The sequence below is a fragment of the Epinephelus fuscoguttatus genome, linkage group LG11 (assembly GCF_011397635.1).
Source record: "Epinephelus fuscoguttatus linkage group LG11, E.fuscoguttatus.final_Chr_v1".
Classification (NCBI taxonomy): Eukaryota; Metazoa; Chordata; class Actinopteri; order Perciformes; family Serranidae; genus Epinephelus; species Epinephelus fuscoguttatus.
Genome location: NC_064762.1, coordinates 20,581,945 through 20,593,970, shown reverse-complemented (window position 1 = coordinate 20,593,970; position 12,026 = coordinate 20,581,945). Strand labels below are relative to the sequence as shown.

General features: G+C 41.8%; 1 protein-coding gene across 1 annotated transcript in view; it reads right to left on the bottom strand.

The window, feature by feature from the left end:
- Positions 1-12,026, bottom strand: part of LOC125896996 (beta/gamma crystallin domain-containing protein 1-like) — a 40,487-nt gene that overhangs the window by 8,593 nt on the left and 19,868 nt on the right. The window contains exons 12-18 of the mRNA XM_049590006.1: positions 11,466-11,626; positions 11,214-11,337; positions 7,144-7,289; positions 5,789-5,915; positions 995-1,024; positions 754-866; positions 52-184 (exon numbers count right to left, since the gene is read on the bottom strand). Coding sequence (XP_049445963.1) covers positions 52-184; positions 754-866; positions 995-1,024; positions 5,789-5,915; positions 7,144-7,289; positions 11,214-11,337; positions 11,466-11,626 — 834 coding nt within the window. The remainder of the gene's footprint in view (positions 1-51; positions 185-753; positions 867-994; positions 1,025-5,788; positions 5,916-7,143; positions 7,290-11,213; positions 11,338-11,465; positions 11,627-12,026) is intronic.

Below are 12,026 nucleotides of genomic sequence, written 5' to 3'. Positions count from 1 at the left end.
AGTGGATATTTCAGAGTGTTAAAATATTTATAAAAGAGAAAATACACTTACAAAGCCAGCCGTCTGTAGTGACAGGATGGAGGCACTCGCGTTGACACAACCCATCGCTCTCAGGTCTGGGTAGCGCCCCACTTCTAACACATACATCCTGCCAGTGAAGTCTGGGCCCTCAAATGCCAGCCAGCTGAAAGTCATTTGCATAAACACACACACGCGCACGCACACACAGCACAAAATGAGACTCATGTTTTGCGTTGATGAAGAGCTATGATTACAATGTAAAGCTATTTGCATAATGTAGGTGTCAGATTTTTAATATGTACATTGAATTAAACGCTGCCACACAGTGAGCTACAGTGTGCACACTGTGATAGATTATTCATGCCGGAGGATGAACAGCTTACTGTTTCACACACACACATGCACAGGACTGAGCAATGTATCGAATTGTCTTTTGGATGCCGCGTCATTGAAAATGTAAGATGTACAGTATATCACAAGTTGCTGCCATATGAGCCATTTTTAGTAAGTGGAGCAGTGAGTAGCCCGTAGCAGTCCTACAGATACGTTTGTAATATAAGTAATATGCAGCTACGGTTGTATCAAATCACCTTTGGGAATCCAAAAGGGCCTTTTTCTAAAATCTGCTTTTGCAGGATGACGCAGATTCTTTCAAGCTTTTATGATGCAACTTAAATCATGACTTGCACAGTGGTATTTTAATTTTCGTCCCTAGTGTGTGGTATTACTCACCTTCCAGCCAGAACCTTGCAAGAGGCCACTGAGATGCCGTCCGGCAGGGAGGCCACGCTGTCCTCCAGAGGGAGGACAGAGCCTTGAAAACCTGGCTCAGAGAAAAGCTGCACCTGGGACACACATTGCAAAACAACAAGGCTGACTCATCCACTCTAAACCTCTCACACTCTTCATCAGATAAGACGGACACAATTTTAGCGAGGATAGATGTGTTCTTTTGTCCTGTTGGGTCGCCTACCTTGAACTTGGCGGCATTCTCAAAATCATCCTGAAATGAAACAAAGCTTGATGAGACTCATGTACATGCACTGAACCAAAACAGGAAGTCATTAGATATGGTTTATGTTGCATATTAGTATTATAGGTAAACTGCACAGCAGCAGTTAAGATGAGAAAGATGATGAAAGAAATACCATTATTTCTCTGCTTTATCAATCGTCTCATTGGCCTTGGTGTTAAGAAATCATTTCATTTTACTGCAGTTAGCCTCTTAAAGGGATAGTAATCACCCAAGAATCAAAAGACATATTTTTCCTCTTACCTTTAGTGCTATTTATCAGTCAAGATTGTTTTGGTCTGAGTTGCTGAGTGTTGCAGATAACAGCCATAAAAATGTCTGCCTTCTCCAATATAATGGAACTAGATAGCACTCAGCTCGTGGTGCTCAAAGTGCCAAAAAATACATTTGAAAAACTCAACAGCAATGTCTCTTTCCAGAAATCATGACCTGGTTACTCAAGATAATTTGCAGGTTCATGTACAGTAGGAACTATTTTCTCTCTACAGAACTACACGCGCCAACTGGATGAGCACGCAGAAGGAAGTGTGCATCTACTGCTAGCTCACCTAGCACCACTGGGCTAGCTAACGTTACAGCTCAGCCGAGGAGGACGCCTCGGATATCTCGCACTGTCAAAAGCATGAGCCTCTCGTCCATGAGTCGATGCCCAAGATGGGACCAAGTCATTGTTTTGCAAGTCACAAGTAAGTCAAGTCTTTACACTCAAGTACAAAGTCAAGTCTGAAGTCCCAAACTTTGAGTTTTAAGTCTAAAACAGTTCATAATGCGCTCGTCCCCAAGTGTCATGTCATGTTAACATTCCGCCAATCATTCATTTCCGTGACCACTAATCCTGTTGGTGGTCGTGGATTGGCTAAAGCCTATGCCAGCTGACATTGGGCGAGAGGCAGGGTACACCCTGGACAGGTCACCAGACTATCACAGGGCTGACACATAGAGACAGACAACCATTCACACTCACATTCACACCTACGGGCAATTTAGAGTCACCAGTTAACCTGCATGTCTTTGGACTGTGGGAGGAAGCTGGAGTACCTGGAGCAAACCCACCCTGACACGAGGAGAACATGCAAACTCCACACGACTGAACTTAATCTTAAACAAGTAGTGCTGACATTGCACTTTTATCGCATATTGCACTGTTAACCAGGACCACAACAGGATGGGTTTTGTATGTTTTTGTCCAGTTTCACTGTATAATGTAAATGTCAGTGCTATAAAATACAGCAGTAAAAAGAGTACTTTGATGTTGTTTAAGACATTGCAGACCTTAACATACTTTTTAATCTTTGGGCTTGGGGGAAGGTATCAAACATATTCAAGTCGAAAGGACAAAAAGTTGGCCCTAGCATTTTGCCACAAACAATCAAACAAATATTAGTCATGCAAATATTATATGACACAAATCTGTAGGTTTCTTTCAAACTTTAAAGGGACACATGTTAACGAGGGGTTCCTGGGTTCTTTTTGAGTATCAAGCACTTCCTTTCCTGCATTCCGGTGAATTTTTATGCACAATTTTGTGCCTAATATATCAAGCTGGGGTCCGTTTCACAAAGCAGGTTTAGTGAAAACTCAGAGTCTGTTAACCCTGAAATGAGGGAAACTCTGAGTTTTCCGTTTCAAAAAGGGAGGTAACTCAAACCAGAGAAAGAGGGGTAACTCTAGCCTGTTTCAGAGAGAGAGGTAACTTAAGCTCTTGGTCAGTTACCGTAGTAACAGACTCTATGAACCTAACCTGGTCGGGACCAGGTTTTTCTCAGTGAACCTCGAGTTTCTCTCTGTCTCCGCCCTCTTTCAGAGCCACACACTCCATTTGATTTCCTCATTCATTCAGTCAGCAGGTGAGTTTTGGCGTAGCCTAATTCTGCCGTCTGTCATTTAAAAAAAAATCAGAGTCAGTAGGCTATATTAGAAGTCCATTAGGCACAGTAGGTGGCGACTTTTTTCACTACTACATGGCATGTCCTTTTGATAACGATCCCGTGGATGAAGGTGCAGAATTACTGCGCAGAGAATTAAATATTCGTCGGGAGATGGTTATCAGACCACACATAGATGTTTTAGCATTTCCACACAATTATCTTTTTGAGCTGTACCGTTTCACGTCACAGTCCATCATCTACATACACAACCTAATCCGTCCTTACATTTGCAACATTACCAATCATAGTCATGCTCTCACATCCCAGGAGATATTGTGAGTTGCGCTGCGTTTCTTTGCAAATGGAAGTTTTTTGTACAATGTCGGAGATGCTGAGCACTTGAGTAAGGCAACTGTGTGCAGGGCGGTCAGGAAAGTGTGCTCGTTTTACGGGCATCTGCCTTCTTTCTGTTGGCTCAGTAGAAGACTGTGTTAGTTTAAATAGGCTTAATTATTTAACAGAACATGATATAGATGAGAACACATTTATGTGTGTGAAAACAGCATTATGTTGGGGATAAAACAACTGCACAGTCAAACAGCCACTTAATATTTACTTTACAATGTAAAACATGATCAAAATGAGGCACCCCCATGAGATTATGCCGAGGTCTTACCTGTTTGAACAATGTTTTTATATTTCATCCTAAACTGCTGCCAAGTGTGTTTCTCCCCCGCGGGATTGCACCTAAATGAAATAAATTAATAGGCTACCATTCAAGCAGTTTTCCCCAGTAATATTATTGTGATTGCAAAGGACTACATTTAAACTTACGCACTGACCCGAGCAGCAATGTTCTCCCACGCCGTCTCCCTCTCTTTTGCAGCTGCAGCGGTGTTGCACTTCTTTTTGAAAACATGTGCAAACTCGCCATATGAGCGCATTAAGATTTCTAATTCTAGCGGGGTGAAAAACGCAGCCCTCCTCTTCCCCGTTGCCATGGTGACTCGTCGAATCGGGGCTCCATTGATGCTGGCTTTTTATAGTCGTGGTGCAGGCGCTTAACTCCAGGTGAAACTACTCCGAGTTGATTAAACTGATTCAAATCAGCTGTTCTGAAACCGGAAACTCAGAGTTTCCTATCTCAGAGTAGATCAACTCAGAGTTCAGGATTAGACTCAGAGTTTGTTGAACCTGCTTTGTGAAACGGACCCCTGTTCTCCCAAACTGTTTGTATGTTTTCCCTACAAAAAATAATGCATCCAAATTCGTACATAACCCATGTATTTGGAAAGGCTGTGATCACGTGACCAATGCACAGACGGGAGTATACAAGGAAGCAGTCCCAAGTAGTCTTGTGTGGAGGTAGGCTGGGGTTTTGATTGGGTCTCAAAAACCTGGACTTTGCCCCAAAACTTTTCTTCAGAATCACATGTTCGGAATTGTGTTAACTTTGGGTAATTTTAAGGAATGTCCTCACCATGTTTCTTTTCCTAAATTTAACCTCAGTAACTTTACTTGCCTAAACCTAACCTCAATGACTTAACGTTAATAATGTAACTGTGCCTAAAGCACGTAACGTCGTTCATGGGGTGCTAATTCGTAGGCTATCATACGAAATGTTGTGCATACAGTTTTTGTAGGATATCCAATAACCATTCTATGTACGCCACACACTACACTCTACTCTTCCTGCTGTAACTTGTGTAACTCAGCCCTCCAACACACACACACACACACACACACACACACACACCTGCATTTACTTAACTTCTCCCTTACAAAGACTTTCACGTGATGGTCTTTTTGTCTAACTTCACATCGTCTTACATGATGACAGGCTCACGACAATATGACCTGCCGATGTCAATTCATGTAACCATAGTAACTCTCCTGCCTGCCTGCTCATGGTGAGAGAGGAGAGGGAGAGACGACACTGAGTTTCTCTGCGCAGTCAGCAAGTGGCTAAAAGGGTGTGAAAAGTGCAGGTTAAAAGTGTTTTTCTGACCTGCGATTTCTCTACGCCTCCCTTGTGTTATGACAGCAGCTATAAAGAAAAAAAAGGCCCTAAAGGAATGTCCACCCACAGGGAAACTGGTCTAGAATCTAAAGTCATCAAATTTGTCAAGTCATGTGACTCAAGTCCACACCTCTGGTAGATGCATGCTTCCCTCTGCGCTGTGATACCGTCGGTTAGTGTAGTTCAGTAGAAAGAAAATAGTTCCTACATGAAACTGCTCACAGCAAGGTCTGTGGATTACCTTGAGTAACCGGTCATGTTTTCCAGAGGCGGACATTGCTGTTGAGTTTCGGGGGTTGACCTGCTCTTTTATCTTCAGAGCGTAGCTGCAACACTGTAGAAAACTTTGCATGAAATCTACGTCTCTTTATCATCATCTGGTTTGAAACCGAAGCAGCCTCGTGATGACTCACCTTTTTGATTTAAGATGTTTTCAATTAAAGTCTTGTGACAAGAAATTTCCTCTCTGCACAGACTCATTACAAACTGGCCCTGTGTGTGACTCATGCTCCCAGAGATAATCTACTGTTTATAGATTTATCTGTCCCTCCAAAGATGCCTGCTCTTTTTGATTTGGTCACGAGCATTGTGTGGTGTGACTGGTCACATGCAATGAAATCACTCACTTAGCCATGATGGAACCACCAGAGGAAGTGAGAATACAGCGAGTGCTCAATTATAAATCATGGAAAACTGAAATTATAATCACTGTGATTATCTGAAGCTAATTGTGGATGTCATTGAACACACTTGGGTGCAGTGATTGAACAGAAAATATCACAAGACAATCTAATAGCTGGGCAAAGCCGCATGGTTTCGTAACTTTGTGTGAGTCATCGTTCTTACCAGCACAACCGGCATAGCTGAGGCAACTCTGGGCTGCAGCGCGCCCCAGTCCTCCGGGCTTCCATACAGGCCTTTCTCCAGGATGTAGCTCTCACCACAGAAGCCTGGCTCTTCGAACACGACCCAGCTGAGGGAGGAAACAGAAGGCATATAATCGCCCTTTTATTTTGCTCTGACATTTCACAATAGAGTTTTCTCCTTTTCTCATTTTCATCTTTATTAGCCGCACTGAGAAAGCAAACCACAAAAATTCACAGCGTGACACAGCCGAAAGTGTTCATTTATCATGTATGCTGACAATTCTTGGTCAAAGTCCAAGCTGATAATGGCCTCCCATGATAGTATCTCAGCAGTTATGTACTGTATGTACCCTCTTGGCAAGTCGGGCATGTCTCAGGTCGCTGTGTCTTGTTGTGGATGCCTCGGCTGTGTTTGCATTTTTGGTGTTGTGTCTGTGCCACTGCACTACAAACAAGTCTCTCTGAGCAATGCTAAAACAACACACAGAGCCAATCAAAGGCTCCGAAGGACGGCAGTATGACATGGGCGAGGCTGTGCATTCTAATAACAGGGTAGCGGCGCAGCAAGAATAACCATTCAGTGTTGCGGGAGTCCCGCCTCCTGGAGAAGGACAAAATGTTCCACTTCACATTATTCATAATTTTGTATGCTCTCTCTTGGGCAATCACCATATTCTGCATTTCATTATTCAGATCTCATTGTTTCTGATTTACTTCTGGTTTTGTTTACTTCTGCCTTTTTTCCTCCAGCTCATCACAGCATAAAGAAATAGAAACAGCGAGAAAACACAGCCACTACTTCTACTTCTCATATGGCATGTAATAACACAGATGAAGAGACGAAACACTTCACACACAAACACTATCCAAACATAAATGACAGTTCTTGTTAACGGTGTTCAGATGTCAGGGAACTCCTCCTCCACACCTTCCATTAATTTCACATTCATTCCCACTGCGTGCTCCAAAACCAACTTACACTGACAGGAAGTGAGGTGTGGCAGACTAAACATTAGTAAACTAGGCGATCTGTCTTGACCTGTCAGCATGGGTGCGGCAGCCTCACCGTTACACACCTGAGCTGCAGAGGATGGCAAAAAAAAACCTGCACAAGGCTTCATTGGGCCTACAGCCCAAAGTAATTATCAGGTTGAAGTGCAGGAATGCATCTGAAAGCATGCGCTGCACTGTGAGCTGTCATCACACAAACATACCTGAAGTTCTGCAGTGGAAAGACATCTGAGGAATTCCAATTGACAGACAACCTTTTATTTTTCCATCACACCTTGCACAGCAGTGAAGGCTACAGGGATTAGGATAATGCCAGTCACTTACACGCCACGGATGACGTCGACTGACTGCGTCTTCGCTCCATAGCCCGTGTCATCCAAGTTAATAACAGGCACCGACACGTCAATGTTGACTCCCAGCTCGCCAAAATCTCTGTCGCTGAACATTTTGAGGTGCGGCGACATGAAGTCCTGCAGAGAGAGGAGAAGTAAAAGCAACTGGTGACAATGTGATGAGCATCATATCAAGAGACATTACTGAAAACAGCATGAAGTTAACACACTCTGTGATTCTCAAATCTGTTTTTAGTCCTTCCCTCTTTGGAGGAATAAAAAATGTCATGCCCAGTATCTATAAACCAATACAATTTTGATGAATCACTACCAAGATCGCAGAAATTAAAAGCATAACAAGTCAAGTTGAACATTTGAATGAATTTATAAAGAGCTGAAGTGTTTGTTTCCTTTCACCAACATTTCAAGGCAAATGTCACTCAGTTTTCAGATTCAAAAAGTAAAATCTGCCACACTGAAAATCAACTTTATCGTATTTTCTTTACTTTAGTTTTGATTGATTTATTACTTGTTAGAATCTGTTATAGTTGTTGTTTAGCTGTCCGAACAAATCAAATCAAAAATATTTCGCTGCTGGAAAGATGGTCTTTTCATAAAACTGGACTGTCTCTGGGAGTTAAATTATGTTTTCATATGTTTTAGTTAATAAATAAATGCAGTCTGTATTATGTTTTCTGTAAATGGAGATAAATAATTGATTTAATTGAATAAGTTAATAATTACTTACAAAGTCAACTAAAACATTTGATTCATGTTTATGTAACCAATAGTCTGTAAAAGGCAACAATATTTAAAGGGATAGTGCACCCAAAAATGTGTTTTTGGACGTTTAAATCTGGGGCGCCGTAAGCCTCCATTAGGTGGAGTTGTGTTACTACCCACTCTCCCCTTGGATCTCCGCAAGTGTTGTGAGGACTCTAAAACTTCACCTGAGCCTCCATCAGCATATGGGTGAGTAGATAATGGCTGAATTTTCATTTTTGGGTGCACTATCCCTTTAAGCTTTCTGTTAGGACAGTGATTTATGTTACTGTCGCTTTAAGAGAAGAGGTCTCGAGCACATGGAAGTGCCTTTGCTCAGTTGACGTCAAGCCACACGATTTTCTTACTGTAGTCCCTTTGCTGTAAGGAGAGCTTAACTTTGACTACTCCTGTAAGAGGATAGGGCAGAACTGTGGAATAATAATACTTTGTTTTATCTTTTTTACATCAGAGTTACGTGGAAGTTTTTTCCTGCTCCTGCGAATGTACACAAGTTAAGTCACAGCAGTTTATGAGCTTCAACTCCCCACGCTGTCTGTGCAGTAAAAAGACCCAAATACTTTTTAAATTGGTGCTACATGACCAGAGACAACAGACGAAAAGGGCTGTGGCATTCGCTGTGGCTCAAGAAGTAGAAAACCTACAACTACCAGAATGCACTGCGGTGCACCAGACCAATGAAGGCTCCTGCTGGTGGGTGACAAAATGCGAGCTCAGCCATTTTGACACAGGAAACAGTTGAGCCTTTGAACAGAAAATACGTTTCCGTCCTCCTGGAACTTCGTCAAGAGTGTTCAGCGCCATTATTTCCAACATTGAGCTCCACCAACCATTTCACAGGTGCGCACAGGTGTGAGGGAATTTATCAGCTGTTGGTGTGCTTCTCAATAATTGACAACAGCCTGTGCACCATATGTCACATATTCCACCAACGAAAGAACAAGGAAACAAGAAAAACATAGAAAACTCAAGCTCCTTACACGATAAAGACTATTAACAAGATTATTTACCAAAAATTGTTGATCTTGAACACATCAGCATTTCAGGTTTCTGCTGAAATACATATACATAGCAGTAAGAGAATCTTGGTTCATTGCTTGGCTCAGTTTTTACAATACAGGAAACAGTATTGCGCCCACTTCCTGGTCACTAATTCTCATATTACAGCCAAACAGGTCACTAAAATATGTTTCTGAAGACAATTCAGGTGAGAAATAGGCAGTATAGTAACAGAGTCTTGGTTTATATGTGATCAGCACTGCCTCGCTTTACAGTTTGATTGCACTTTTGTCTGAGCTTGAGACAGGAGCGTCTCTCTTTCTCTCTTCTATACCCTTTGTATCTGGGGTGAAGGGCATGCGAAAATGCACAACACAATCTTTAGTTGTGCATTTTCAGTGAGACTACAAAGGTGGTTGAAAAGCAAAGTACCCTTTTAATGGATCTGCATCTCGATGGCTTTGCGATAGTGAAATAACTTGTTTCTTTGTTTTGCCCACATGAAACAGATTCATTTAACTCAGTTAATTAATTTAACCCTATGTAACATTTTTTCACTTAGACACATGCCACCCTGTGCTCAGTGCACTGTTAGGAAGACTCACCCTATAGTTTCAGAAGGGCTGCACTAGGGTTTGACTTGTAAATCAGTTTACACAAAATAATAAACTGATAGTCTTTCTTTATTTTACTTTCTTTCTTTCTTCCTTCCTTTCTGCAGATCCCCATTTAAACCAGCATAAGCAGTGGCTATTCAGTTGCATCTATATTATCCATAGCAAAGTATTCATTAACCTCTAACACTTTAATATCACCTTACATTGCAATACCTGCACTGTCAACCACCTAAATGTGCACTACCATCTAAAGCATATCTTCTGCAGTAACAGCTCTCTGTAGCAGTCCTGGGACTAGACCATCATTTCACTGCTGTGCGTTTTTATTCTTACACTAAGGACCGTTTCGTAGTTGACACAAAGGCACACAGATGCATTGGGACACATTGAGACGCATTGGCTGCCGTGATGCGTGCTTGCGTCTCAAAATGTGTTGTTCATTTTTTTATATGTGACGCAGCAGCGTGTGTAATACCTTGCGTTGCCAGCGGGGGTGATAATGCAAGCGACTACTTGAAATTAGCCACTTTTTTGTTATTCACAGAAGAAGCAGGTATGAAATATAGTGGGCGAAGAGGAAAAACTTTGCGAAGTCCTATGGGTGCACCCCCATTTATATGACAGTTCTAGTGCCCTGCACTCTAATACAATAGCAGTACTAGCTAGCTACAGCAGTACTAGCTAGCCGGAATGTTCCGGTGACTCTGCTACCCCCTATTGCACGAGTGATGTATTGCACTTGAAGTGTCGCCCGCGTCGCTTGCATTCAATATGTTGACTATGAAAGGAAGTGACTAAGAAAGTATCTATCTATCTATCTATCTATCTGGGGTCCACATACATGCAGACATACACACTTATACACAGTATAACACAAAATCACAACAAACAAAGCCGCTCATCTCATTAGTTTCACATAAAGTCATCCTTTTAACAAAAATGAACCCAAACAAAAAAATAATAAATCGATACAGTTTCTCAAGAATTCAAAGCAGACTTCATTTTTTTTTTCTTCATCTTCTTCTTTAAATAAACAGTAATTCTTAATAACATAAATCCTTGCCTGGCTGGCCTTGAATTATCCATCCTGTGCTTTCACACATTTAATTCCAAGAAAACAGGGTATTAAAATTCAAAACATATCTAAGAAGGATTTCGACTTTCACCTAGATTGATTGCTTTGTGAATTGTTTGGCTATTCAAAAGTCAGCAGTGCCAACTGATGCTAATAATGTGAAAATTATTCCCTTACCGCAGCTTCATAAAAACAAAACTTCATTGTTTTCTGCGTTTTATTTTCTTTTTTTGCTCAGCATTGTTTTTCATCAATCAATTCTCCAATAAAACCTTTTTTTTTCTCCTCTGGTATTTAACAGAGCTCTCCTGGCTTGCTAACCCTACACACTCTGGAAAGTTCTAGACTCCCTTGGTCTGAATCCTTTGACATGGATTTTCCATCCTGACAAGAATAAACTTTTTTGGAGTGGGGAACACAGAATCCTTTCCATTTTTGGAGACTAATTCTGACTTTCCCGAACCCACGATGGTCGAGCCATAATTTAAACATTACACCACAGCTATTTTCATCACACACTGGTGTACTCAGAGCTAACTTTGGGCACGCAAAGGTGTATAAAGAGAGGTAGCTCAGTATGGTACTCACAGCCAGAACTGGTCGCAGTGATAGAATCGGCTCTGAGCCTCCCCAGTCGCTGCAGTCCAGGTACTCTCCTTCCTCCAGGATGTGCTGCTGGCCCTCAAACCCAGGCTCGCTGTAGCCCACCCAGCTGTGAGGAAAGATTCGCTGGTTAAAGCTGTGTTTGTGAATCGTGACTGCATTATATAACCTCTGAATCACCATCTGGCTGTACTAGCTTGAGCCTGTGTGAGCACAGAGAATGAACTATAGACTCACAGTCCTCCAGTGATCTTTAAGGAACCCACAGACTTCATTTTTGTTGAGTCAAGGTTTGCTCCATCATTAGGAACGTCTCCTTCGCTCTCACAAAAGCTGAAAACGTCACTGTCGATTTCCAAACAGGAGCCCTCAAAACCAGGCTTCTCATACACCACAGCCTGTAAGAGAGACAGGAAAAGGCTTACATTAAACTTGATTAAATTCAGCTGTCCTTGGTACAACCTTGAGTTTATGTTGTCTTTCTTATCTCTGTATCTTTGTTCCAAATGCATTTAACTGAGTTATTTTAGTAAAGGATGGCACATTTGATACTTAAGCCAGTATTGCCGGTTGCACACATACCAAACTTCTATTCAGATAAAGAGATAACACCCCTATCCAAACATACACGGCAAGTTTGAGGAATGTTTTAATTCTTGATGGCTATCTCGCTGCGGTTTAGCATGACCGCAAATGAGGTGAAAACATATCCTTGGACACACCGTCTACTGAGCATTTTGAGCACAGTAACATGAATGTGTGCGCTTCAGAGATTTTAACCTTCGCTGAATGTGAATA